General features: G+C 43.2%; 2 protein-coding genes across 3 annotated transcripts; one reads left to right on the top strand and one right to left on the bottom strand.

Annotated features, from left to right (window-relative positions):
• Positions 1-1,458: 1,458 nt before the first annotated feature.
• On the top strand, positions 1,459-7,275 carry pmm2 (phosphomannomutase 2). 2 transcript variants are annotated; one of them, XM_063883083.1, is made up of 8 exons: positions 1,459-1,718; positions 2,576-2,687; positions 2,762-2,838; positions 3,008-3,099; positions 3,222-3,321; positions 4,142-4,217; positions 4,328-4,440; positions 6,268-7,275. In XM_063883083.1, exons 1-8 carry the CDS (start codon positions 1,644-1,646, stop codon positions 6,394-6,396), a joined length of 774 nt encoding a protein of 257 aa, XP_063739153.1. In that variant the 5' UTR covers positions 1,459-1,643; the 3' UTR covers positions 6,397-7,275. The 2 variants fall into 2 exon arrangements, with proteins under 2 accessions (XP_063739153.1, XP_063739154.1); XM_063883084.1 differs by having other exon boundaries at positions 6,264-7,275.
• On the bottom strand, positions 7,195-20,321 carry LOC134864251 (myotubularin-related protein 7-like). The gene is given in 15 exon segments (XM_063883082.1): positions 7,195-9,142; positions 9,145-9,277; positions 10,024-10,150; positions 10,261-10,395; positions 11,981-12,181; positions 12,716-12,765; positions 13,018-13,143; positions 14,070-14,179; positions 14,288-14,420; positions 14,524-14,658; positions 14,846-14,974; positions 17,956-18,113; positions 18,378-18,540; positions 19,101-19,226; positions 20,012-20,321. Coding segments are annotated over 15 exon segments (1,923 nt in total). The 5' UTR covers positions 20,036-20,321; the 3' UTR covers positions 7,195-8,969.
• Positions 20,322-26,442: the final 6,121 nt, after the last annotated feature.

Genomic DNA, 26,442 nt, shown 5'->3' with positions numbered 1-26,442 from the left:
TATGAGGGGTGTAGGACAACACAACAAATAAAAACTTTACATACAAAGGCTTTAGTATTAAGTTATAATTATTCAAATAATTGTATTGCATTGTTATGGTGTATCTAATGAAGGAGCCAGGGTATGTAAATGTTCTTTTTTTTTGGCTGATAATCTATACATATTCAGGTCTGTAAAAAATCTTTAAATGAAACAGGGTAGTGAACACTTTTTTGTCCCGGAATAATATTGGGGCTAGACATTGTGACACAGATATTGATTTATTTCAAGTGGCCTTTATCTAAAAGAGACATGTAAATTAGTGCCTTGTTTCTCTTAATGTCACACTTTTCAGCTTGAAGGTCATTCAGTTTTCTGTGTGTTTATTTATTTTCTTACTGCTTTAAAGTACGCTGACATTATAGAGATTTTACATAGGTGTTGAGGCCACTATTTACCAGTGAGGATTAAAGACACCTGAGGAATAATACTGTACATTGATGCTCTGGATGCCCTTATCCTAGTTATGGATTGTGCTTAATTTCTTTTCTAGTGGCATCTGATTTCAGGCACTGCCTCACCAATTTCTGTTTAATTTGATTAAGGGCACTGCTCCCCGGACCCCGTACACATGGTAGCCCACTGCTAACACTATGGGTCAAATGCAGAATGTAAATTTTCCCTCTGTGGGACCATTAAGGGTTCCTTATTATTTTCCCTCAGTACAAACCTTTATATTATCTGTATATCCACAGATAACAGGAGCTGGGGGAGGCAGACACCCGGACAGTTCATGTTGACTCTGAAGTATCTACATTAGGTAGCAGCATGTACTTTTGCAATCTGTTATTAAACAATAATGGAGAGCAAGCTGGTATCTTAATGGGGGGTGGGGGGGACAGATACAGTACATGTGGGCTGTTCCATTGAAGAGGTCCAACAAGGTTCATTTGTTGTTTGTTATTGATGTATTTACCCCCTGCATTAAATCATTTTTTAGAAAATGATGGATAAGACGAAGGTGCCAGTAGTTTTTGTTGGGACTTTTTTCAAAAGAGAGAATGGAAAAATAAGGTTATTGAGAGATTATCAACTCCGGCTGGCAATACGAATTTAAAAATGTCAATGATATTTACATCCTTGATTAAAATGACATAATGAATAAAACACACTCTTGAACAGTACGTGGCACTTGTTGTTATCCCCAAATAAATCTATAGAAGAAGTAATATGAAATTAAAATTAATAGGAAAGCACCAGACTGGTTTGTGTGAGGGGTGGCAGGACGAGGAATCAATATAACACGTTACTAAGATGTAAAAAGTATGGATCACAGAGAGAGCTGTTTGGGGATAATTTAAGGAGTGAGGAGTAGAGGATGTCACTTTAAAGGGAGATAGGGATTAGAATGAGAACTTTAGGTATTGTCTGATTCATACTCTGGAACAGAAAGGTGGCGGTAATGCACCGTTATACTGGATGCTAACCGCCTTAAAAACCGAAGAAGAAAAAGAAGTAGTGACGTTTTGTGGTGTCAAGAGCGAGGACGAGAGAAATACATCAACTGGGGACACTGAGGGACAAACGAGACACAGACGAGACATTCAGAGGAACTGTCTTCTCTTCAGGGACAGTGAGACAGGCAGCGGCAGAGAGACGGGAAGATGAAAGGAGCCACCGAGGACCCGAGCACGCTCTGTCTGTTTGATGTTGACGGAACGCTCACAGCCGCAAGACAGGTAGCTCTGTGTGTGTGTGTGTGTGTGTGTGTGTGTGTGTGTGTGTGTGTGTGTGTGTGTGTGTGTGTGTGTGTGTGTGTGTGTGTGTGTGTGTGTGTGTGTGTGTGTGTGTGTGTGTGTGTGTGTGTGTGTGTGTGTGTGTGTGTGTGTGTGTAAAATATCCGGCTCCACGTTATTGTTTTCGTATCGCTTCCGAGCCTGATTGTGTTCCGATGAAACACGCCCTGTGAGAAAGGTTCCTCCCTGAATCCTTAGCTGATTGTGACGCTGCTGTGATGCTCCGCCGCCTCGTCATGCTGCACTCACTGATGTGATCATTATCAGTAATAGTATTCCCGTATGAGCTAATGTTCTTTAAGTGGTGGGTGTGTGATGGTGTACTACTATCAGCGCTGGAACAATATCTGCTTCATAACAGGGTATAGTAAGTTTGCTTGTTCAACAGACAAAACAGGTAACATAATGTACTATCACTGCATGAAGAAGCACCATAAAGCCGCCGAGGTTCAGTCCCCCTGCAGTCAGCATGTCGCTGTGTCTGTGGTAAGACACTTCACCCCAAACTGCTCCTGTGGGATTGCCCACAGTAATGAGTGTATGTAAGTCGCTTTGGATAAAAGCGTCTTAACAAGTGGCATCTAATGTAATAATAGAAGAACAGTACAAAGTTATACTAAATAATTATACAATGACTGGTAATACAAGTCAATTGTCAGACACCCATAGAAATAAGTGAACACAGGGTTTTTTTGGGCTGGAAAACAAAATAATTTGACACAAATCCTGACAACTGGAGTACATGCAGGTATTGATGCAATGATCTCTGTGTTTTACCTTTTTTTAATGTGTGTTTTCAGCGTGTCACTCCAGACATGTCAGAGTTCCTTGAGGAGCTAAAGAGTCGGGTTCGAGTCGGAGTGGTAGGAGGCTCGGACCTTTGTAAGATCAAAGAGCAGCTGGGGGAAGATGGTGAGACACACGTTTTGTAAAGCAAATGTAATTATATACAGATACATAGATAGATTGACTCTCTGTTTGTGCAGTGATCCAGAAAATGGACTACGTGTTTGCTGAGAATGGTCTGGTGGCCTATAAGGATGGACAGTTGCTCTGTATCCAGGTGAGGTTGATGTTATGTGTGCACACCTTTTTATGAACTTTTGCTTTTAAGCCTGTACTATCATGTTTTTGTTTGACAGATTAAGTTAATTTGCCATCCTATCCTTGGTTATGTCAACAAAAACCCCCCTGAAACCATAGTGTTTACTGGGTGTGCTTGCTGTTCTCAGTCTATCCAGGCCCATATGGGGGAAGAGCTGCTCCAGGATTTCATTAACTTCTGTCTCAACTACATGGCCAAGATCAAACTGCCTAAGAAGAGGTACAGATACACCTGCTCATGATCTCATTAGCAATAAGTATGTCTAATGTGAGCATGCAAACCATTCAAATGTTAATAATAATTACCAGTAATGATGGAACATTTATTGTAAATGATCACAGGGGGACATTCATTGAATTCCGTAATGGGATGCTTAACGTCTCCCCCATTGGGCGCAGCTGTACACAGGAAGAGAGGAAGGAGTTCTACGAGCTGGATCAGGTACACACTCATTTAAAGCTGCACTCATCCATATCTTTCACATTGAAGGTAGAATGACTCACAATGTAGCATTGCAGAATGAGATTCAGCATCTGCAGTTTATCATTTGTTCCCTCGACTTGAACTCAACCCTTTTTGAACATGTTTTTTGTTCAAGCCTGAAATAAGGTCTGTGATTAAACCGAGCCGATCAGGTTTTCATGTTTTGTTCTACTTTTATGTGTCAAAAAAGACTGTTTCAAACAAGTGAGTACATGCCGGTGTGTGTGATACATTCATCAGGCCAAACATTAGCCCCCTTTCTCTTAGCAGCAGTGATGGCACACATGGGGCTTGTGGTCTCTTCTGTTAGACCTTTTTGTTGTGGAATGACCCTTCTCCTTTAACCTTAGAATGGCTGTTTACTCGTGGTTTCGTGCCGGCCATGATAGAAACGGCATTAACCTGACTTCTCGCTCGCTGTGAGCATTGAGTGGCTCTGCGAGACATCACACACACTTTGTACTTGGACATTTGAGTTTGCACTTACAGCTGCTGAACCCCAGTGGCCAACAAGTGAATGCATGCAGGTTAAAATTGGTAGTGTGTGTTTGTTTCTCACAGGATAGATTGAAATCAGGTTTTATCAGATTCTATCAGGTTTTTCTTATCTTACTGCCACGATGTGCCAAACCTAAAAATCCAAATGATTTAGAGAACTATTTGTGATCCTTATGTAAGGTTAATATTAATATCCCAAATTGGCTGAAGTTCCTCCTTGACTAAAGCAGACCTCTGTGTCAAAAGGCTGGGTTTACAATTCCATTTTGCTCTTTTTCAGAAAGAGAAAATCAGAGAGAAGTTTGTGTCAATATTGAAGGAAGAATTCAAAGGAAAAGGACTGTCCTTTTCGATCGGTGAGTCAACTGCCATTTCTGTTCTGCATTGTTTTCGGAAGGCTCCATTGTAATCTGTAGGAACACAGCATCAGGTCAGGGCTCAGTGTGATGTCATCATCTTCCTGCAGGAGGCCAGATCAGCTTCGATGTGTTTCCTGACGGCTGGGACAAGAGATTTTGTCTGAGATTTGTTGAGGAGGACTTCTCAACCATCCATTTCTTTGGGGACAAGACCAAACCTGTGAGTATGCTAACTGATGGCCAGGGCTGTACAGCATGCTTCTTCTTTCGTAGTGAGAATATCCCTCGCCAGCCAGATCAGGCCAAACACACACCGACAAACCTACAGTACACACTTGGAACGTGTTCTTTTTGACATCATGTTGTAATTGTATGCTGTCTGCCCAGCAGAGACCTTACAGCAACCATTTGAAGAATAAAAGTCACCCCCACCCTTCTCTGGCCACCTCACCTATCCAGTCTAGAGTCCATCCTGCTTTTAAGTGTAGAGGTTGAGCGGCCTTCTTCTGGTGTAATGCTTCAGTGTCTGACGCTCACAGGGCAGACTCAGCGCTGAGTGGCCAGAGCTGCAGCTATGGCAGAATCAGAATAGCTTTGTTGGTCCCACAGGGGGGACATTTACATTGTTACAGCAAGCAGAGAGCCAAATATAGCGTGTATGAATTAAGAAGCATGCATACAAATATTAAAGATAAAACTAGAAATTACACAACTTACAAAATACAAATCCAGTCCTTCCAACACAGAGAAATGTTGTCAGTAGTTTATAGACTACAATAAAATAAAAAATGTAACTCAAATACATACCTATAAATAGTAAAACCAGAGAAACTGATGATGCTGCAGTGGTCTGTTCATGTTTTCCGGAGCTGTTTATACTTCCACTTATATTGCACATAAGTAATATTGCACTACAGGAGTGTTCTAGTGTGGGGTGGTCTACCAGGGGCTGTGGCAGTTGTAAAGTCTGACTGCTGCGTGTGGGTTAGTAAATGAAAACGTACTCCAGTTTACTCATTTAGTGTCATTATCTCCCAATTGCATATACTGCAGGTCTCTGACTTTTTAAGAACAACTAGAACATTCTTAAACTCCAAGGTGTCCACTCGGCTCATACAGCTCCGGAAAAAACAAGAGACCACTGCAGCATCATCAGCTTCTCTGCTTTTATTATTTATAGGTATGTCTTTGAGTTAAATAATGTTATTGTATTGTATTCTATAAACTACTGACAACATTTCTCTGTGTTGGAATGGAACAGACACTGAAATGGCTGCCATACATGCAAGGATAAAGATTTAATAAACATAGAGTGGTCTCTTCATTGCTGTAGGTCACAAACTAATTGAAAAACCTTTCTGAGTACAGCACTGGCCCAGTCTACCTTCTGGCCATTTGTGATTGGATGCATGTAAAGCTGAGTAGTGGTCTCTGCAGACTCATGTGGAGACACCCAGCCAGGTGTAAAGTGAGGGGCTGAGAGGAGCGCAGAGCCATGGTAATGTCTGACGGCTATGAATAAGGACACTTGACGGTCTGAATGCTGTGCTGTGGGAAGCTGACCCATCCCCATTCACAAACATGCTCCCATTGACCTAGCCCCCCCAACAGTTTGCACACATTCATGAAAGATCTTATTCACAATGTTTACTGATAACCGCGTATATGCTATCAGCCACTCAGAAGCAGCACTTGAGTGTGTCTGCTGTTAGCATCTGTTTGAAGACAGCATGTGTATAACTAGCTCCATGAACAGCTCCACTGAGGAGAGACAGCCCCCTCTGTCCCAGAAGAGGAACATCATCACACTTAGAGACATGTTTATTCACTCTGAGCTGTTTGTAGAATAGGACAGACTGTGGCTCAGGGATAAAAACTGCATCTACCCATGGGGGGGGGGGGGGGGGGTCAGTGGTTCCATCCTGTCTGTATATTAGGAAATGTGCTGTAAACACTCGGCTCTGTACTGCTCAATTCAGAAAGCATATACACAATAACTCTGTTTTGTGTGTGTGTGTGTGTGTGTGTGTGTGTGTGTGTGAGGGAGGAAATGACTACGAGATCTACTGCGACACTCGGACCGTCGGCCATGAAGTGTGCAGTCCAGAGGAGACGCAGCGGCTGTGTCAGCAGCTCTTCTTCTCATGAGAGGACTGGTCCTGCGAGTGCTGCTTGATCACATCTTAAGGTTTAATCACAGAAATAAAGGATTGAATGCAGCGTGTCTTTGGTAATGAGGAGGATGGAGCAGCAAGACTAACGGACACTCTGGCTGGGTTTTAAATTAAGCTGTCTTGGCTCTTACTGGGATGTAATGGTTTAAAATGTATTATTGAAGGATTTTGATCCAGAACTGGGCTCGGGTTGCCATCATTACCCCATGGTCAACAGGTACCCACTGAAAGTGTTTATGCAGAGATGTCTAATTCTCCCCTATCGATTGTTAAAACAAACCCAACTAGAATCTGTTGTGTATGTCCTGTCATTCTGTGAGGCATGTCGTTACACCTGGTCATGAGTCGGCTATCGACTAAAGCCCAGCTCCCTGTGAGGAGTGAGTCTGGGACCCTGACCTAGAGGACTGATTCCCTTCTGATGATCACATGTCAGAGTAACACACTGACGCAGGGAGAGCCTCTGGCTGGAGCTCAGATGTCTTCCATGTGTCAGCCATGTTTTGTATCACTGCTGCAGTGTATTCACATACAGCATACCCACGCCCTACTGTATGTTACAGAACATGCTAGTACTTTGAAGCATATGGTCATTAGAAGGCACCACATGGAAATATCTCCACACAGTGAATCTATGTCATGGCCCCCTGTGGTATCTGTCATGGATGGCTTTATACAGATGTGTCAACTCCTTAAAACACACAGTAGAATGAGGTTGAAACTTAAGATTCTGCTATAAAACATGTGAACTGTGTCCCTGCTACAAAGTACAATGTGTGGGGAACCCCACTGATACGGGATATTATTGTGTCAACACATTTATTAATGAAGAAAAATGTTTGCACAGGATTCCTGAAATAAAGACGTGAGCAGAAAATGTACCCACTGTGTCCTCACACTTACATCTGCAAAATGCTCACAATAGACAATGATTTGTTGATGCATTGAAAAAGGAAATATACAGGGATTTAAAACATTGATAAACAGAACCATGAGAAATCTCCTTATGAAATATTCATAGGATCAGTTTTGAGAATCTTGCAACAGACCATTTCCTGTTTTCAGAGGCTGAGTGTTTAAATGTGTGTGTTCAGAGACACGTTTACTGCACTCATCACAGCTCTGCTGCCAGAGGTTATCACTTCCCAGTGAGTAATACTCCAGACCCAGTCTGTTGCAGTTCTTCCCCTTTAACAGTGCATTTATTGATCAGTCATTGACATTAATGGGCACACAACACACACACCACAGGCTACAGACAGAGGTTCACATAGACAAGGGACATGTTGAAGTCATACACAGCACAAAGGGGCATTTGTCCTTGACGTTCTTTTATATTTTCCAATGAGAATCCAGTTATCCCACTGGCTGTCTATCAGTCCCCCTGTTAGGAAAGCATCTGTGATAGATGGTGCCACGGCAGGTTCAGGCAGCTCTACACTCACAGGTTGAGTTAATATGGACTGAACAGAGTAGAAACAAAGTCGAGACATGTTCCCAGAGACCCTGCTGTTGGTTCTTCATCCAGTGGGAATGTACAAAGTGAAAGACCACCTGAAAGCACTCATCAGCCCCCCTCAGTGCATGGATCTGAGCGACCACTGGGTTTTATGATTTACACTGAGGACAAATCTGATTACATCAGCGCAGATATCATATAGACTACACTGAAACATAGGAATAAACAATAAATAAATAAACATGTTTTTGATCACATTTTGTAGATTGATATTCCAACAGAGAGTTCAAACTGGTTGAAAACATTCACACTGTAAACCACTTCCTGTTCCACTCCCTTTGTTTCATCATGGCTGCCACTGCAAACTGGCCCTTTTTCTTTCAGAGGATTTTTTATTTATTTCTGAGATGTGTTTTGGAGAGTGACGAGTCTTCAGGGAGGAAAAAGTGAAGGGAGAAAATGATTTGCTAGCTCCCTGACCCAAAGTGTTCAGTTTATACAACAGAACCTCTGCAATTCACTGAGCAGAGGGATGAATCAGTCTGCCAATCAGTGATCATACTTTACTACCACTTCAGACTGCTACACACACACACTCTGCTTCTTGGGACTAAAGGTTAATGTTTTAGGGCCTATAAGGAAGTACCTGGGAGCAATCACGTACTCTTCATCACATCATAATGCATATCACTTTACACGGAGGGAGAGGAAGACTGGGTGAGGATGAATCACTCAGTGAATCTCTCGTGGAGCAAAGGATGATGTTCAGGAGGTGTGTTTGTTGAAATCAGGACCTTAAAAGGACCCGGGTTAATGTTTGTTCTCCTCTGTGTTCATCAGACTTCCAGTTTGGACCTATCGGTCACATCTATCCAGCTCACAGCAGTAATGTGGATCCTAAAAAAGTACAAATGACAGAAATAAAAAACAGCCTTTCTGGCCAGCAAGGAACAAATAACTTAAAACCGCCTTCAGCGCCCGGTCCGGCAGAGCGTCCCTGACCCACTCTACAGACCCCAACTGCACACTGAAGACCAGACATAAACCCAGCTGTCTTCAGTCAGCAGCCATCTTTAACTCGTCCCATTCTGCCCCCCACCTGCACGTCTCAATCATTTAAGGAACTACTGTAAGAAAAGCCCCCCCCCGCAGACAGCAGCAGGGTCTCTGTCCTCTCAGGCAGCAGTAAAGACAACGGTCCGGGTCGGCGACTCCTGGCTCCAGGTCTCTCCAGACAGAGAGCTCGTCAGGGTGGGGGTGCAGCCCTAGAGGCAGTGTGAGGGGGGGTCCTGTGCAGGGCTGGTGATTGGGTCTGTATAAGAACACGGCGGGTCCGGCCCGCAGTGTGGGGGCCGCGGGCGGCTAGTCCTCCTCCTCGGAACCTCCTCCCACGTGATTGGCTCCCCGGTCAGGGCTGCTATCCTCTGCAGGAGAACAACACAATTAATTCAACAGCCCCTCCCCCAAACATCTCCATAACAAAGACAACCATCTCCTGTCTCACTGAGTTGGGGTGGGGGGTGACTTCAGTTGGACGGTGATTAGGGCGAACTGAATTCTGGGAAATCCTGCCAGATTAGCAGCAATGGCTTCGGGCCCCCGCAGACACGTTTAAACACGCCGAGTCGTTCCTATCTCTGACATGTTGCTCTACAGAAACTAATGTGAGTCTTTAAACCCGTAGGATCCGGTTCTGCTCCGTACAGATCCAGAAGTGTGTCCACTGGAGGTGCAACACTGCTCACATCTTAAACTCCCCCCCAGCAGATGAATGTGGATACAGCAGTACAGTTGTTCTCTACTGTTATTAAAACATGTCTATAAACTCTCAGGAAGCAGGAGGCAGGAAGCAGCGCAGTGAGCCGTGTTCCTCTTTCTGTGTCTGTAACTTATTCAGTCGCAAATCCCCAGAGCAGAGTCGGGCTTGTTGATGAACGGTGGAAAGATTTACACCCACATGATTTTGATAAGTTCCACTTTAATTCTGTTTCTGGATGGGATAGCAGCGGTGGGGGCTGCGTGGATCTGATGTGTGCTAACTAACTGCTCTGGTGACAGACGGGATCACTGAGCTGCAGCGATGCATGTGTGGGGTGTGCTAGTGTGTGCTTGTGTGTTGTATGCCTTGTCTGGAGCCCAGGTGATGGTGGGCGGTTCCTCCTGGCGGTACCTCCTGCTGATTGGTCAGCTCCTCCTCCAGCTGCTGGGACTCATCCCTCACAGCAGACAGGAAGTCAGCAGGTGACTGGCGGGGAGGCGTGGATTTCTCTGCATGGTTATAGAGCCCTTTCCACATCCTGAGACGAGGGACAAGGAGAATGGCATGGGACTGACAGCGAGCTGCTAGAGATGAAGAAAGTAAAGAACTAGGACCAAGAAAATGAACATGTTTGTGCAAGGGACTCACTTGAAGCAGTAGGGGGTGGTGTTGGGCCTCAGGACCCCCTGGCTCTGGCTCTGCTCGGCCCGGTACAGAGGGTTGGTGTACTGGGCTCGCTCCTTCCACAGCTTGGGCCAAACTGAGTGAGTCCTCTCTCCAAGCCTGGCCACAGCACAGAACAATGTTACAGAACCATGACACCTTTTAAATGCACCACTCACTCTTTGCTTTAACAGACAAGGGGGCCGAGGGAAACTGGATCTGGATCTTTAAGATCGCCTGGGCAATATGTGAGGGTCAGCACTCAAAATGAAAACAGCCCTCAATGTTGCTGGCAGGAGTTTACTGAGGAGAACCAAAGCAACCACACCTCAGACCTGTCCTGTGAGGGAGAAGACACTCTGTGTGCCTCCTGACGGACTGCTATGGAACCCCATCACACACTTCATAATGAATATGTGAGGGATGAACATGTGGCTTTGGCTTTCCTATGGTGATTTGTATGCTGGCGGGTATATTGTGTCACTTTACCAGCCACTGTGGTGGGTAATACTTTTCAGTCATATCCGATCGAATTCGCCTATCATACATGGGTCATACGCATGACAGCTGCGCTTTCCACAACCATACAGTCAGATCCGGTCAAATGATGTGCTTCTGATTGGGCCGAAGCGGCGTGAGAATGACTCTCCGACTCCTTATCCACAATTATTACTCCGTGCTTAAATCAAAGTAGGCTAATCAAAGTGGAGCTATTTGTTGCGGAGAGATAAAGAATGTTGCAGGAGGCTACCTAAACCTGCGGCCATCACAGGATAGCTGCTAGTTTAAACCAAAATGTGGCGTTACATCACCGGGGTGAAAAGACCCACTGAGGAGAGTGTACAGGGGGGGGGGGGATAGTATACCTACCACCGAAAAAAAGGCTAAGCGCTTTTTTAATGAGAGATGGCGAACAACAGATCGCGACAGGCTGGTGTACGAGGAAATGAGCCAGACCATGTACTGCTCAGCCTGTCGTCAGTACGCATCGGACGCTCACAGGTCAAACAACTTCATCGTGGGGACAAAAAAAACTGAAATTGGAAGCCGTGAAGGACCACGAGTCATCTAAATATCATATTGACGTCCTGAAAATAGCTAGTTATGTAACATTTGGAACTGGGACATTGAGGTTGATATAATTGTTCTGTACTGTTGTGTGGACTCAGGGTTCAACATGCTGAACTGTGCTGACTTCTCTAAAAGTTTTCTCGCTGATGTTTTGGAGATCATCCTTTTCTATGAAGCATCTTGGATCTTGGATAGTTTGATGCACTGTCTATGCCTATGGTTTGTATTTGTAACGGTTGCAAGTGGCTTGTGCTTGTGTTGTCTGTGACTGAAAGTGTTAACCTTTTCCTGAGGAAATAGGTACATTCAGGAAGTTTAATGGCACAATGTTTCCCAGAATAAACATGACTTAACATGGCAGATACTTGTGTATTGTTTATCATATCATATGCAGTAAGACTGTAACATTTGCAACTCAGTTCCTTGGTAGCACCTACTTATTGTAGAATCAATTCTGATGAAAAAGTAGTTGGTGGCCTACTGATTAGAAAAAAATAATATACCCTATTATATTGTCAACATTAACGCATATATATATATATATATATATATATTACGTATAAAAAGTGGTGTGTGTGTGTGTGTGTGTGTGTGTGTGTGTGTGTGTGTGTGTGTGTGTGTGTTTCAGTCCCACCTCATATCCCTACGCTCCTTCTGGCAGTTTCCCAAGAAGCTCCCGTACTGGCAGGAGTAGATGTGTGTGTGTATGGCGACAAGGAAGCGCTCGTTGAACTCGAAGGCACAGGGGAACTGCTCGGACAGCTGCCACACACACTCCACAAACTGATCGATGACTGGAGACACTTCTTTAGGGTCTCCGTCCAGGTGGCCGTACCTGCAGGGACACAGCTCCGTCTTACTGGCCAATACAAACAACACTCTCTCCACTAAATCAGGTTAAATTCAAGTTCAGCGCTGAACACAGCCTCCAGCAGAACAGCACAGACAGGTGCAGAAAGAAGGGAACCAAGAGCGGAGACAGGATTTAAATGAGCATTTATTCACTTATGTCACGCAGTGACATCCCTTTGAGCTCTGATAACCTCCAATGGGCTTTTATAGAATGTAATTTAACTAGTCACATTATAATTTCACAAGTACACAAGTAACCCTTTAACAGAGTTTCTTATCTGTTGTCCTCAACTTGAATAATCATAGTAATAATGAATACTGCAGCTTAAGGAGAGGTAGCACTGTTTTTATTAAATACTCGTGTTGGATTGGCATCACATCCCACGCCTGACACTGGTTTTATCCCAGTATTAAACACATGGTTTTGACTTGAGCGACCCTTTTGTGGTTGGCCCTATCTTACAAAACAAACACACATGATGCAGCTAAGGTCAGATTTAGCCAAACCTCCAGTTACCTGTGGGAGAACTTGTGTCCGAAGGAAACCCAGTCCCTCTCTATCAGCACCTGGGAGAGAGGAGAGGAGGAAATATAGGGGAGGCCAGGGAGGAAAGGGGGAGCAAGAGTAGAGAGCAAAAGGAGGATCAAATCTGAGGTAAGAACAAGAGCTTGCAAGTAGAGTGTGTGTGTGTGTGTGTGTGTGTGTGTGTGTGTGTATATGTGTGTGTGTGTGTGTGTGTGTGTGTGTGTGTGTGTGTGTGTGTGTGTGTGTGTGTGTGTGTGTGTGTGTGTGTGTGTGTGTGTGTGTGTGTGTGTTACCATGAGGCCTTTGATAGTCCTGTAGTATGGGTCCAGCAGTATACTGGCTACAGAGCAGGCCTGGGCGGTCCGGTCCCAGCCGTCTGAGCAGTGCACCAACACACTGACTCCTTCATCAGCCACCGCCTGCAGAGGACAGAGGACAGAGAGTAACAGCTGCTTCCTCTACAGCCGGTTTAAAGCCCTGATACACACCTCACAGGACTGTCTCTGGCAAAAGCCTGTCATAATTACACGCACCACAGTGAGGAAACCTAACAAACAACGTCATCTTCTGTGTCATGTGACCTGATTTAGCTTTGCTTTCACTTTCCTAAAATTATGTTGCAGCTTTAAGACAATTCATGTTGTAAATATTCATATAAGACCGACATAAAGCCGACAGTAGAGAGAGACGGTCTTCATTGACTCCCTGCTGTAGGACAACATGGGTTTATGACTGTTACACAGATTATATTTGTCTCACTGGTGTACTCATTTTTGCATCGCCCTTATTTGAGTAAAACTGAAATGTATAATCTACGTTATATTATTAATCTTACTTTCATGTTATAAGTTAAACAGATGTTATATTAAACTTAGTCTTGTCAACATTTTAGAAATTGTTTTTGTGTTCATTGAGATAATGTTTAAAATGTTACTTTTCGAAGGGGGTGTACTCATTAACGCTGAGCACTGTATATATAAAACAGATATATACTCCTTAGGTCATACTGCAGATCTTATGTAGTTAAAATGTAGACTGTGACATTCTCCCAATGATTTTAAAATGTGCTCAGTGTACATAACAATATACTCCACCAACAGAGAGAGACTTAAGGGTTAGGCTTTGGTAATCAATGATGTAGAGGAGCTCATAGTCTCCTTGTACATGGCATGACAACCGGCCTCTTTACTATCACAATGGCTCAGCAGTGTGTGTGTGTGTGTGTGTGTGTGTGTGTGTGTGTGTGTGTGTGTGTGTGTGTGTGTGTGTGTGTGTGTGTGTGTGTGTGTGTGTGTGTGGCTTGTGCGTGTGAGTGTGAGTGTGTGTGAGTCTGCTGTGTACACACCCTGGCTATGAAGAGCCCCGCATCCAGGATGGCTTTAATATGTTTGAGCCAACCAGAGTTCTCCAGACCATACAGGAAGTCAGTCATGGACGGAAATCGCATCTCACCCACTGTATGGAAGACAGAGAGACACGAAAGCAGTGAGAGATGCTATCAGAGGAAGAGTGCTGCGTCGTCCTCCCTCCTCCCTGTAACTCCTCTGGACACACTCTTCTCACCGTCAATGATCTTCTGCTGGCTGCTCCTCATCACGTGAATGTTCTCAATGCCGATAAAGTGCAGCTTGATGTTGGTGTAGTGGTCTTCATTCTCGTAGCCTTTACCTGCAGCACGATTTGCCATGGCATTCAACTGTACCCACACACACACACACACACATACTTATAATATACTATGATGACAGATTGTGTGTGTGTGTGTGTGTGTGTGTGTGGGTTGGGGGGGTGAGTGTTACCTTGGGCCTGGTGTCCACCACATAGATGTAGTCACTGCCTGGGTTGGCCTTCATCAGGGCCTGTAGCATCATCTCATCCTCCTGACAGCGGCCGCTGAAGCCGGACAGAGGCTGGCTGCAGCGGCACACTGCGGCCTGGGACACCAACACAACACACACTTTGTTAGTACACACCCATTGAGTCCTTGGCATCAGCAACATATGATCCTGACTACACTCATGATTCTGTTGTTTAAAGTGTGCGGTGTGTGTGTGTGTGTGTGTGTGTGTGTGTGTGTGTGTGTGTGTGTGTGTGTGTGTCAGCGTGTGTGCGCACGCGCACCAGTGTGTCCTGGTGGAAGTAGGACAGAGCAGGAAATCGTCCTCGGCTCCTGAACCTGGCGCTGCCCACGATGATGGGGGGTGTGGCCGTCTTTGGAACAAACAGCTCTGATGGGTACGTGTCACACACCTGGGGGAGGGGGGTGGAATAAGTATTTGATCCCCTGCTGTTTTTGTTAGTTTGCCCACTTACAAAGAAATGAACAGTCTGTAATTTTTATGGTAGGTTTATTTCAACAGTGAGAGACAGAATATCAGAAAGAAAATCCAGAAATGTAGATACAAAAAAGATGTAAATTAATTTGAGTTTAATGGGGGGAAATAAGTATTTGATTAACTTGCAACCAACAAGAATTCTAGCTCCCACGGAGAGGTTAAATACGTCCTCTCGTTTTAACAAAGTACTAATATCAACTATTTAGCATCAAATACTTATTTCCTTCACTGTGAATATTAACTTTTACTAAACGTTGTTCCTGTCCTCCATGAATGACGATAAACAAAGACAACACATTAGATTAGTTAGATATACTAATTGTTTATAGTAAATGCTGTGGCTCAGGGGGTATATAATAATGATATTATACATAGAGATCTGGAAACAATGAAGAAACCACTCCAAATGTTTCCTAAATCTCAATCTCTACATGTATGGCAGCCATTGTAGTGTCTGTTGAATAGAGAATAGAATAGAGAACACAGAGAAATGTAGTTTATAGAATACAATAAAAAAAAGATCATTTTACTCAAATGCATACTTATAAATAGTAAAACCAGAGAAACTGATGATGTTGCAGTGGTCTCTTAATGTTTTCCAGATCTGTATATATCTATATGCCACAACAGTTTGACATGAATGACTGTAAAATCTGTGTTTTTCCAAAAAGGTCAAATATCTCCTTCAGGGAGAATAACTGCCTATTCGTAATTAAAGAACACATCATGGTCAGTGAGCTAAACGGAGCCAGGTTACACAGAAAGTCAGTGACAGTGTCTGGGATGTCACTGATTTGGTGGTGAGTGTTCATTCACTATTTTCTGTAGTCCCAGTAGTATTTGTTAATATATTTGTTAAATTTCATTCATAGTCAGCCTCTGTAAATGCCTGTGATGAATACAGTGTTGCCATTGTTTTAAAACCTGAAACATATTAAAGTGGTCATAGAATGCATCTATCCAGGGATGGTTTGTGTATTAGGGCGATTTGGGCGATGCACTACCAACGGGAAAAAGAGGGATTTTTTTTCCTAACACAGCAGCAGTAATCAGTGTTCTAGACATTAGATCTGTCAAAAACGTCATTGTCCAATCAGACTAAAGTCGTGCTTCACATGGTTCACAGTCATGTTGAAAATTGACCCAGGGGTCTCTCATAGACTCTCATGTAAAATGCATTTTTTTCGAATATCAGAGCTTTGAATGCAATCTCTATGGGTTCCAGGAGGGCTTGCCCTTACACGGTTTCGTCATACGTAACTGAGAAAAAAAGCGGGCAGCTTCTTCGATCAAGTCACTCACTACTCACACTGTGCGTTGCTATCTAGTGGACGCAAGAGGGATCTCTGTCTGAGTTAATCATCTAACAACAAATTGATATGGTCTTGCTTTGCCAGCAGTGGCTCAGTCAGTAGAGGCTTGGACTGGGAATCGTAGGGTCGCCGGTTCAAGTCCCCAAACAGACTTGAAATATGGAAAGTGGACTGCTACTTGGAGAGGTCCCAGTTCACCTCCTGGGCCCTGCTGTGGTGCCCTTGAGCAAGGCACCGGACACCTCGAATCCCCCCTCCCCATTGGTCCCCGGGTGCTGCACGGTAGCTGCCCACTGCTCCTAGTACTAGGATGGGTTAAATGCAGAGGACCAATTTCACTGTGTGTGCTCTGCTGTGTGCATGTATGTTACAATAAAGAGGGTTTCATCCTCCGATTGTTCTTGTTCTTAATGTACCTATTGAATGAGTCACCTTAATCATTATCAGAACTAAATTGCCCCCACTGAGATTTATTTCAGGAGCTGCTAGTGCATCTATCTGGCATTTTAAATTGTTCTCTGATTTCTACAAAGAAGGTATATAAATTTGGTTGATCCAAAAAATATCCAGATGTGGTTTTACACACGTTTCCCTAAAATGAAACAAGCTGAATTGCCTTATTTGGGGGCTCATTTCAATAATTATGACAAGCTCTGCTCTGATTGGCTGGTTTACAAGGCCTCAGAGCCCACAGAAGTAAGTAACTTCGAAACTGTGAGAGATGAACCATGGAGGCTATTGGCATCCAACTTTACATGTTTGAGTCTTTATCGGAGGAAGAACAGCCAGTTGGTCGGAGATTGAAGAGCAACGTTACGGAGTGGTAAGTGTTAGCGTTTATGTTTCCAGCAGCTGGTGTATGCAAATGTTGGGCTGGACTACCGTGTGTTACACACAGGGATTGTTGTAATCCGCCCGTTTTTACCGCTGTGATATGCATATGCATGATTTGCACGTGAAGGAGGAAACAAGGGTGTTTGAGGTTCACGGTATGTCAGTTCAATGTACCGAACTCTCCTTATTCAACTATGCCAAGGTAAATACAGTTTTACATTCTATGGCACCTTTAAGTGTGGCACAACATGCAGAGTACCAGGCCAAAGAAAACAGCTGCTGATAAGCTGAAGGGAGGATTTGAATATATTATCTGTGACCTTGTAAATGCGCCGAATACAAGACCTGTTCACTGCACCTCACAACTAAACAATTATACTGGGAGCTATGGGAGAAGGAGAGCTTGGGAACTTTTTTATGTGAGATATACAGTTCATCCCCTGCACCATGATGGATCGATAGAATCGGAGGATGAAAGCCTCTTTAATTGTCACATATACATGCACACAGCCGGTGCCTTGCTCCAGGGCGCGACAGCAGGGCCCAGAAGGTGAACTGGGAACTCTCTAAGTAGCAGTCCATACTCCATACGTAGGACTGTTCAGGGACTTAAACCAGCAACCCTACAGCTCCCAGTCCAAGTCCCTACAGCCGGACAAAATTATGGGCTCGTCCGGGATATAAATAATATTAAAGCATATAGCTACACCTTATCTCTGCCTTATTTCTACCTTTCAATCATACTGACCCTGTATTCACTGTTGGCCGCTGTAGCAACCCACAGGTTGTTAGGGACCCCCATCCTCTTGTAGTCAGCCGTCAGGTCTATGAAGGTCCAGGACTCTTCTCTCTCATCTTTATTCACATTGGGATTAAAGGAAAGGCAGTACAGCTCACTGTACTTCTCTGAGAGAGGAGAGGAGAGGAGAGGAGAGGAGAGGAGAGGAGAGGAGAGGAGAGGAGAGGAGAGGAGAGGAGAGGAGAGAGGACAGAGGAGATGAGAGAGGATCGCAGAATAACTATAAATCAGTATCTTATAAGTGCTTCACACACTGAGAGCCAGACACCAACACACCTGCTCCTTACATCATGCTTTCTGGTGTCTGTGTTTATGAAATCCCTCTACACACAATGAACCACTCACACGCATAAGCACACACACATAAGCACCTGGTCGTGACAGTCTGAACAATGAGGTGTGGACATCCAAACAGTCTCTCTCCAGTGGAACAAGGATCTGGAAGACCCGGAAGTCCTTGCATCGCAGGATCAGCTGACTTCCTGCCGGGATGGTGGGGGTCCTCTCCACACTGCTCACCATACTGTGCAACACCTGGAACACACACATCCTTTTACCCACTGTTTACATTATTTACAATGTTCCATTTTGTCTATTGGTTGTTTTTGTTAGTAACAAATGAGGCTTTTAATTAATCTGATTAAGCAGAGACGTTAGGGATTTCTATCAGCTTTAACATAAACACAAATAACACTAACCACAATATTCAGTTATCTGTATTATAAGCTAAAATATTCAGGAAGGACTGTTAACATCAGATTAAGGGCAAGCTCCTCATGTGGAGGATGAGGAGGAGGAGGAGAAGGTTGTTTAAGCAATAGTTTTTAACACAAGCTAATAGGGATCTGCTTTCTTTGTTCCTTTTACCCCAGCAGTCTGGGTGAAATCTAACCCCGCTGGATGCCTATTTTATCAGGTCAGGTCCAGAGGGACAGGGTAGTGTCCCCCACCCCTTCTTTAAGCAGGTTATTCAGTTACATCGAAACAGCCTTTTTCAGACGAGGATATGAGTCAGCAAATGGAGAAAGAAGGCCAGGGTTCACGTCAGAGAGAGTGACTGTGAGTGTTAGACGCGCTCAGGGCTCCCTGCTCACCCATGTCTCCTTGCGTGTCTCTGGGTTGTTTTCTACAAAGATAGTATGCGTGGCAGAGAGGTAAAGAGTCCCGATGCTGGCCTTTCTCTGTCCTGACGACCGGTCCAGGAGACGCACATTTTCCACCTACCAGAGCCACACATGCAAAATATCAGACAGAAAAATCCAAACATGACAAATACTTAGGAAATATGTGTCTTCACTCACATAATCACAACGTAGATTATTAACTCTGATAGAGTTCCCAGCAGCCTTTGCCATGACTCAACAGATCACAACCTTCACTGAGCTAAATCTAAGTGTTTCTGAAAATACACATCATCCAGTAAGGGTTGCCACATATTACATAGTTATGAGGAAGAGGTAATGCATGTATTACATTATTAGTAATGTCCCCTTAAAGCCTATAGACCACAGTGGTGTGGAAACAGGCAGACCGGTCCTTTGAGGCCTCTGCGAGGTTGGCAGACCGGAGATAAGGCTTGGTTATTATCAGCATTACAGGACACAAAAACAGATCATATTGCATAAGAATCCAAATCTGTTGATGTCAGCCGAACACATCATGAGCATCATAAAAGCTACACGCGCCAGCTGTGTAAGGGTTACGTCATGTATTTAGATGTTGAACACAATGTTATTGGTTAAATGTGTACTGTCAATTTGCTTGCTGAATATTTATGCAGAACATTAACTGGACACAACAACTTGTTCCCGGGGCTGTCCTTCACAGACAGCCGGTACTGTGGAGCTGCCCGCGGGTTCAGCAGAGACAGAGCGGGGAGAGCTGATGCGGAGAGAAGAACCTAACGGGTCATAGAATAACAAGTGAGCGAGAGAAGAATCACAGCCGAGGACAGAGGAGGAGCGTTAGGTGAAGTCCCTGCTGGAGAAATGCCGGGTGTTGTTACCTTGGGCGTCCGGATGTGCTCCATCACTGACAACCAAAATGGAGGAGATGGAGAAAGAGTGGCTGTGGTGTTCTGTGTTTTTGCCGTCAGCCGTTATATTCCCTGATTTACGTCAAAACATGAGCTGTGTTCTCCGTGGCTGATATTCCCACGCTGAGAAAGGGATATTTCCCATGATTCCCCACCTCCCGTACCCAAGCTTTGTTCCGTTAAACTAGGAGGAAATGATTCTTTACTAACGGTATCCCAGCCCGGTAACGGTACCCGACTCTCTCCTCGGTCTCCTCTCACAGTGACGCTTAGAGTAGTTGCGGTGTTGCGTTCCACACGTCACGTTAAAGAGAGAACGTGCGCGGCCTCCGGTTATTCCTTTCAAAATAAAAGCCAGTGTTTCCCTATGACGAGGAAGACTTGTCTCTACAGTGGTGGCGTTTATGGCAAGCCGATTTAGCTTTTATTCATTTATGGAGGATATCAAAAATCCATTCTTACTAGTAAGAATGCAAATTCTTGATATCAGAAATTCCATTGTAACTACTTGTAATGTGTATTTCTGATATCAGAAATTGTATTCTAACTAGTGCTAATGAAAATGACCCTCATTTGAAAAGTCATGAATATGCATGAAGCGTTAACCTTTGCCCCACTGATGTGTATGGTCTGTGAAGATGGATGTGCTTCGTAGGATTAGTAGAATTCTAACCATTCAAAGGAACTTCCAACAAAGACTACTTTCGAGAAGTGATTTGAGGACAATTGACGTATTCATTGTAAATTTGCGACGGATTGAAAATGACCTCTATACGTTAGGTGAATATTATTTTTTATTATAACTAGTAACAATTGAATTCCTGATATAAAAAAGGATTTTGAACTAGTTCAAATTGTATTTCTGATATCAACAATTGGCATTTCAACTAGTTCAAATTCCAACTCCCATTGAAATGAATGAGAAAAACGATGCAAATATCACTAGTTAAAATTACAAACTAGTTACCATTGAATTTCTGATATCAAGAATTTGCATTCTAACTAGTTTAAATTCAATTTTTGATAACAGAAATAGACATAATTTTTTATAACAAGAATTTGCATTCTTGATATCCTCGTCAAATGAATAAAGCTAAATCGGCTTGCCATAGGCGTTCCCCTATCCGATATCTTCATTCTCACAAGACCTTCATAGACCTTCACATCTTTTCTATAACATATAATAATAATAATAATAATAATAATAATAATAATAATAATAATAATAATCACCATCATCATCATAATCATAATATAATAATAGTAATAATAATAATAATAATACATTTAGTCTTTTTCCGCTGTAGTCTAAAGTGCTCAGCCCGTCTCGAATCCATCTACTAATAAGAATCAGAATCTTGATATTAATTTTCTGATGTGCATTGATGCAGAACATGTACTGTCCAATTAACACTTAACACTCAATGTGCTCAAGCAATACAATTAAGCAGGCCTTCATTTTTGAGGTACTTGGCTTGGGTTGAGGGGTTAAATGTCCCACTACACTAGAAGAAACACTTACTGCGTGTGGTTTCAATGAAACTTCAGCAAGATTTAATTCTAATGTGGTTTTTTTTAACCATGTTGGCATTTTTATTCCATTAGACTTTCAAAAATGGTTTACTTTCTGAACAGCAAAATGGCAACATGGTCCAAACGCTTATTCTGAATATGAAATTTCGATTTTATTCAAAAAGTGAAGAACATTCATGTCAGTCTTCCTTTGGCCACAAGATGGCAGTCGTAGACGTAAGAATGTCCAGTGAAGTGTGCACGTGCGTGGGCGCGCGAGTGTATATGACGATCATTTAAAATGGGAGTTAGTCAATGAAACATACTGACAGTGGTGAGTGAGTCATTCTCCTATGATCAGTTACAATTGTGTTCAAGGATGGCTTCACAGAGTCGGGTTTTCATCCAGCGTGTCCGACGGTTGGACCTTCATGAAACATATGACGCAGGATTCGGATTTCTGCTCGAAGTAGTCTCTGCAGCATACATGCCACTCTTAAGTAGATATGTGATGGTGATTTCAAATGAAGTTTATTGATTTGGCTTATTACCAAGGCATGATTAGTACCTCCAGGGGCCCCTGGGCACTGAGAGCTCATGGGCCCCCAAACTCCACCCCAAGACAGAAATGCGTGCATATGTTACTTCACATAATAAGTCTCAGTATTGAATAATTATGTGTGATTCTTACAGTAAATGCTGCTCATAGCTGCTATATAGTATAAACAGCTCCTTCACTGATCACTTTGTTCATTCCCTCCAACTGAACAGGGCATGCTAAAATAAAAAATAAATGAAGTTGATGGTGCATGGATAGTGTAGTGAGACCCTATAACAGACAGTTTAGAAAGAATATTTGACCTTATCCACAGCAGAGGTATTTACGTCGGTGTAGAGTGAGTTTTATTTAAAATGTTTTATGATGAGTGAGGTTGTGCAGACAAAATAAATTAATAATAATAATTTGAAAAAAATCTCTTGTCACTGAGGGCCCACTTTTGCTCAAGGGCTCCTGGGCACTTGCCCAGGTTGACCATATGGTAGATCCGGCCCAGCTTATTACACTACTGTATACAACTCTTTAGTAGTTCAGCTTTCAGAATGCAATCGTTGCATACACATGTAAATCCATCCAGCTCAGTAGAACTTTCCTCTGTCTGCAGGATTCCTCAGCTGATGTTTTGTTTTGCAGCTAACACGTTTCAAATCAAGACTTTGAGGGTTAGCATTAGCTGCAGCTTCCTCTCATACCCACTGTGTAATATCTACTGGCAGTAGAGCTGAATGCATCAGGTTCCACGTTTTCTGTGAGTCTAATCCAGCCACTCCTTGTTACCATGTGCCATGAGATTGGCACTTTTGTGTGTGAAAGGGTATGAGGTAAGCCCTCCTCTGCCCAGACTTGCTGTTGTACTAATAACTTGTTGGGACTGATGAAGCAGTTACCCACAAGAAGAGATTACCTGTCTTTGATGCTATTTACTCCTCTAGACCAACCGTAAACCCTGAACCACAGCAGTCTAACAGAAGACTTGAACTATGACCGTTTACTGTCAATCAATCTGACTGAAGTCTCTCCCAAAAATGGTTTTCCCCTTCCAGCCTTTACCATTCATTTTGTAACTAACATGCGATGTAACAAGCAATTTGGAGTCGACAAGCAACTGTATTTCTTTGGTCTGTGACCGGGGGAAAACCCAGGCTAACACAGCTATGACTGTCCCAAATTTCCTTCACTTTCAATGAAGGTAAGGTGATTTAGTTGACTAAACAAAGTATTTACTTACGTTAATCTATTTAGATTAACCTTTATTTATCTCCCTATGGGGAAATGTAGTTTTCTCAGTTTTTTTTTTTTTTTTTACATACATACATACATTAATCCCATAGTACACAGGCAGGTACTCTGGAGAAATGTAGAGCAAAGACGCTGCCAGTCTCGGCACTAGGGAACAGTTGGGGGTTTGGTGCCTTGCTGGCAGGGCCCAGGAGGCGAACTGGCACCTCTCCAGCTACCTGTCCACATTCTGTATTTTTTTGGTCCTGAGCCACGGCCACCCCAATACTGTACGTCTATGTATTGTTATGAATCACCTGAACCTGAGTGTGTTCATTCCTTCACATGTACAGTATGTGGATCTGAAAGACATTTTATTGTGCCTAACACTACCACTCTGCCTGTTTGAATGCATCTTAGTCCATAGTTTGTTTCCATTTACTTATTTTGTGTACACACATGTCACTTTCCCTTGATGACCAGGTGCTTCATATGAACTGCTCTATGGGTTTTCTTTTCCAACCATAAACACTTGGCACACACACATGCAGAAGTCAGAATAATATCACTGTCTCAGTGCTGTTTGTTTGCTCTCTCCTTCTGGTCAATAGAAGTCACACATTGACGGAGATACTGAGCATGCCCTTCATTTGTCACTTGAGTTTTTACTTAGCTTTAAATTCCAAATTACTATGTGGTGCATGTTTGCTCACGCATGTATGCGCTCTGAGCCTTTTGAAAAGCTTTAGAATTCCGGCCTTAACTCCCACTTGTGTAATAATTTAGTGATCAAAAGTTAACAAGATTATTATGTGGTTAATGAATTCCAATCTGCACTGCTACGATCCGACATTGTAGGCTATCATGGATTTGGCTTGTGAAGACATTTCTGTTTAAAACAAAGAAAATTTGGAGCACGAGTTGAAAGTTTGAGCTAAATGTTTGTTTAGTCTGCCGTTTAAATAAACCTGCATATGTGAATGCAGTTAAGCCTGCACAGATGCAGCTGTCCTCTCCCACGTGCATGGTGCGGTTAAAGGTTTTTTTCACTAAACTGTAGCATGTGCTGCAGTGATGGGCAAATTACTTCCAAAATGTAATATAGTGCATATTACTTATTACTGTCTTTTTGAAGTAATAAGTTACATTACATTATTACTGTCTCTGAAATGTAATGCGTTACACTACTTTTGTGTTACTTTGAGTTACTTTCACCAAAATAACAGCTAAAGTAGGGCTTTAAATGCTAAAATGTAGTTTATTGCAGCTCATTAATTAAAGCTATCTATGGCAGTATGCTGAAATTAAACGTATAGCTACTACTGTGTGTCATTAATAACATGTTAGTGGAGCCTCTGCACGGCCCTGTGACCTGCTGTATATGAACGAGTCTCTATGGCAGCGTTAGCTCACCTTGTCATTGGTGTGTTAACGGGGATTTGGCTGACAAGCTTTCTGAAAGCCGGCGATTCCACAGAGGATATCTTCAACACTGTGGAACGAATCTCTGAACTTCTCGGGGTTCAAGCAGCAGACCCAGAGAAAGTTACCTTCTGTTGCTTTGGCCTACGCGCACTCCTGTCTTTTCCTTTTCTTTTCTCCGAGCCTGCAGCTCTGCATTGTGAGCCTGCAGCTCTCCATTGTGAGCCTGCAGCTCTGCATTGTGAGCCTGCAGCTCTCCATTGTGAGCCTGCAGCTCTGCATTGTGAGCCTGCAGCTCTTCATTGTGAGCCTGCAGCTCTGCATTGTGAGCCTGCAGCTCTTCATTGTGAGCCTGCAGCTCTGCATTGTGAGCCTGCAGCTCTCCATCTTGTATCTGTTTCTGCAGCCCTCTTAACCAATAATAAACAGGCTTACTGAGTTGCTATTCTACCTGCTAAATTATTCCTCTGGTGTCAGAATGTCTCACGATGTTTGTGAGTTATTAGAAACAAAACACCACATCATTTCGGGTTAAAATGTGTTGTAACTGTTACTGAGAATTGTAACAGGTATTATATTACCCACATTTCAGAAGTAATGCGTTATATTACTGCGTTACAGCAAAAAGTAATAGGCCTACATTACTGTAACTCCGTTACTTTTGTAATGCGTTACACTCTGTCAACTGTATATATATATATATATATATATATATATATGTGTGTATATACAGTGGGGCAAAAAAGTATTTAGTCAGCCACCAATTGTGCAAGTTCTCCCATTTAAAAAGATGAGAGAGGACTTATTTTATCATAGGTACACTTCAACTATGAGAGACAAAATGAGAAAAAATAATCCAGGAAATCACATTGTAGGATTTTTAATGAATTAATTGGTAAATTCCTCGGTAAAATAAGTATTTGGTCACCTACAAACAAGCAAGATTTCTGGCTCTCACAGACCTGTAACTTCTTCTTTAAGAGGCTCCTCTGTCCTCCACTCGTTACCTGTATTAATGGCACCTTTTTGAACTTGTTATCAGTATAAAAGACACCTGTCCACAACCTCAAACAGTCATACTCCAAACTCCACTATGGCCAAGACCAAAGAGCTGTCAAAGGAGACCAGAGACACAATTGTAGACCTTCACCAGGCTGGGAAAACTGAATCTGCAATAGGTAAGCAGCTTGGTGTGAAGAAATCAACTGTGGGAGCAATCATTAGAAAATGGAAGACATACAAGACCACTGCTAATCTCCCTCCATCTGGGGCTCCACGCAAGATCTCACCCCGTGGGGTCAAAATGATCACAAGAACGGTGAGCAAAAATCCCAGAACCACACGGGGGGACGTAGTGAATGACCTGCAGAGAGCTGGGACCAAAGTAACAGAGGCTACCATCAGTAACACACTACGCTGCCAGGGACTTAAATCCTGCAGTTCCAGACGTGTCCCCCTGCTTAAGCCAGTACATGTCCAGGCCCGTCTGAAGTTTGCTAGAGGGCATTTGGATGATCCAGAAGAGGACTGGGAGAATGTCATATGGTCAGATGAAACCAAAATAGAACTTTTTGGTAAAAACTCAACTCGTCGTGTTTGGAGGAGAAAGAATGCAGAGTTGCATCCAAAGAACACCATACCTACTGTGAAGCATGGGGGTGGAAACATCATGCTTTGGGGCTTGTGTCGC

Source organism: Eleginops maclovinus, chromosome 5 (genome assembly GCF_036324505.1).
Source record: "Eleginops maclovinus isolate JMC-PN-2008 ecotype Puerto Natales chromosome 5, JC_Emac_rtc_rv5, whole genome shotgun sequence".
NCBI lineage: Eukaryota > Metazoa > Chordata > Actinopteri > Perciformes > Eleginopidae > Eleginops > Eleginops maclovinus.
This window is presented reverse-complemented; position numbering and strand designations above follow the sequence as displayed.

Bases quoted from the DNA above. Each gene is read 5' to 3' on its own strand.
- pmm2 (XM_063883083.1), top strand. From the start codon at position 1,644: ATGAAAGGAGCCACCGAGGACCCGAGCACGCTCTGTCTGTTTGATGTT. The intron at 2,688-2,761 runs GTGAGACACACG...CTGTTTGTGCAG, and splicing joins AGAGCAGCTGGGGGAAGATG to TGATCCAGAAAATGGACTAC. The intron at 3,100-3,221 runs GTACAGATACAC...AAATGATCACAG, and splicing joins ATCAAACTGCCTAAGAAGAG to GGGGACATTCATTGAATTCC.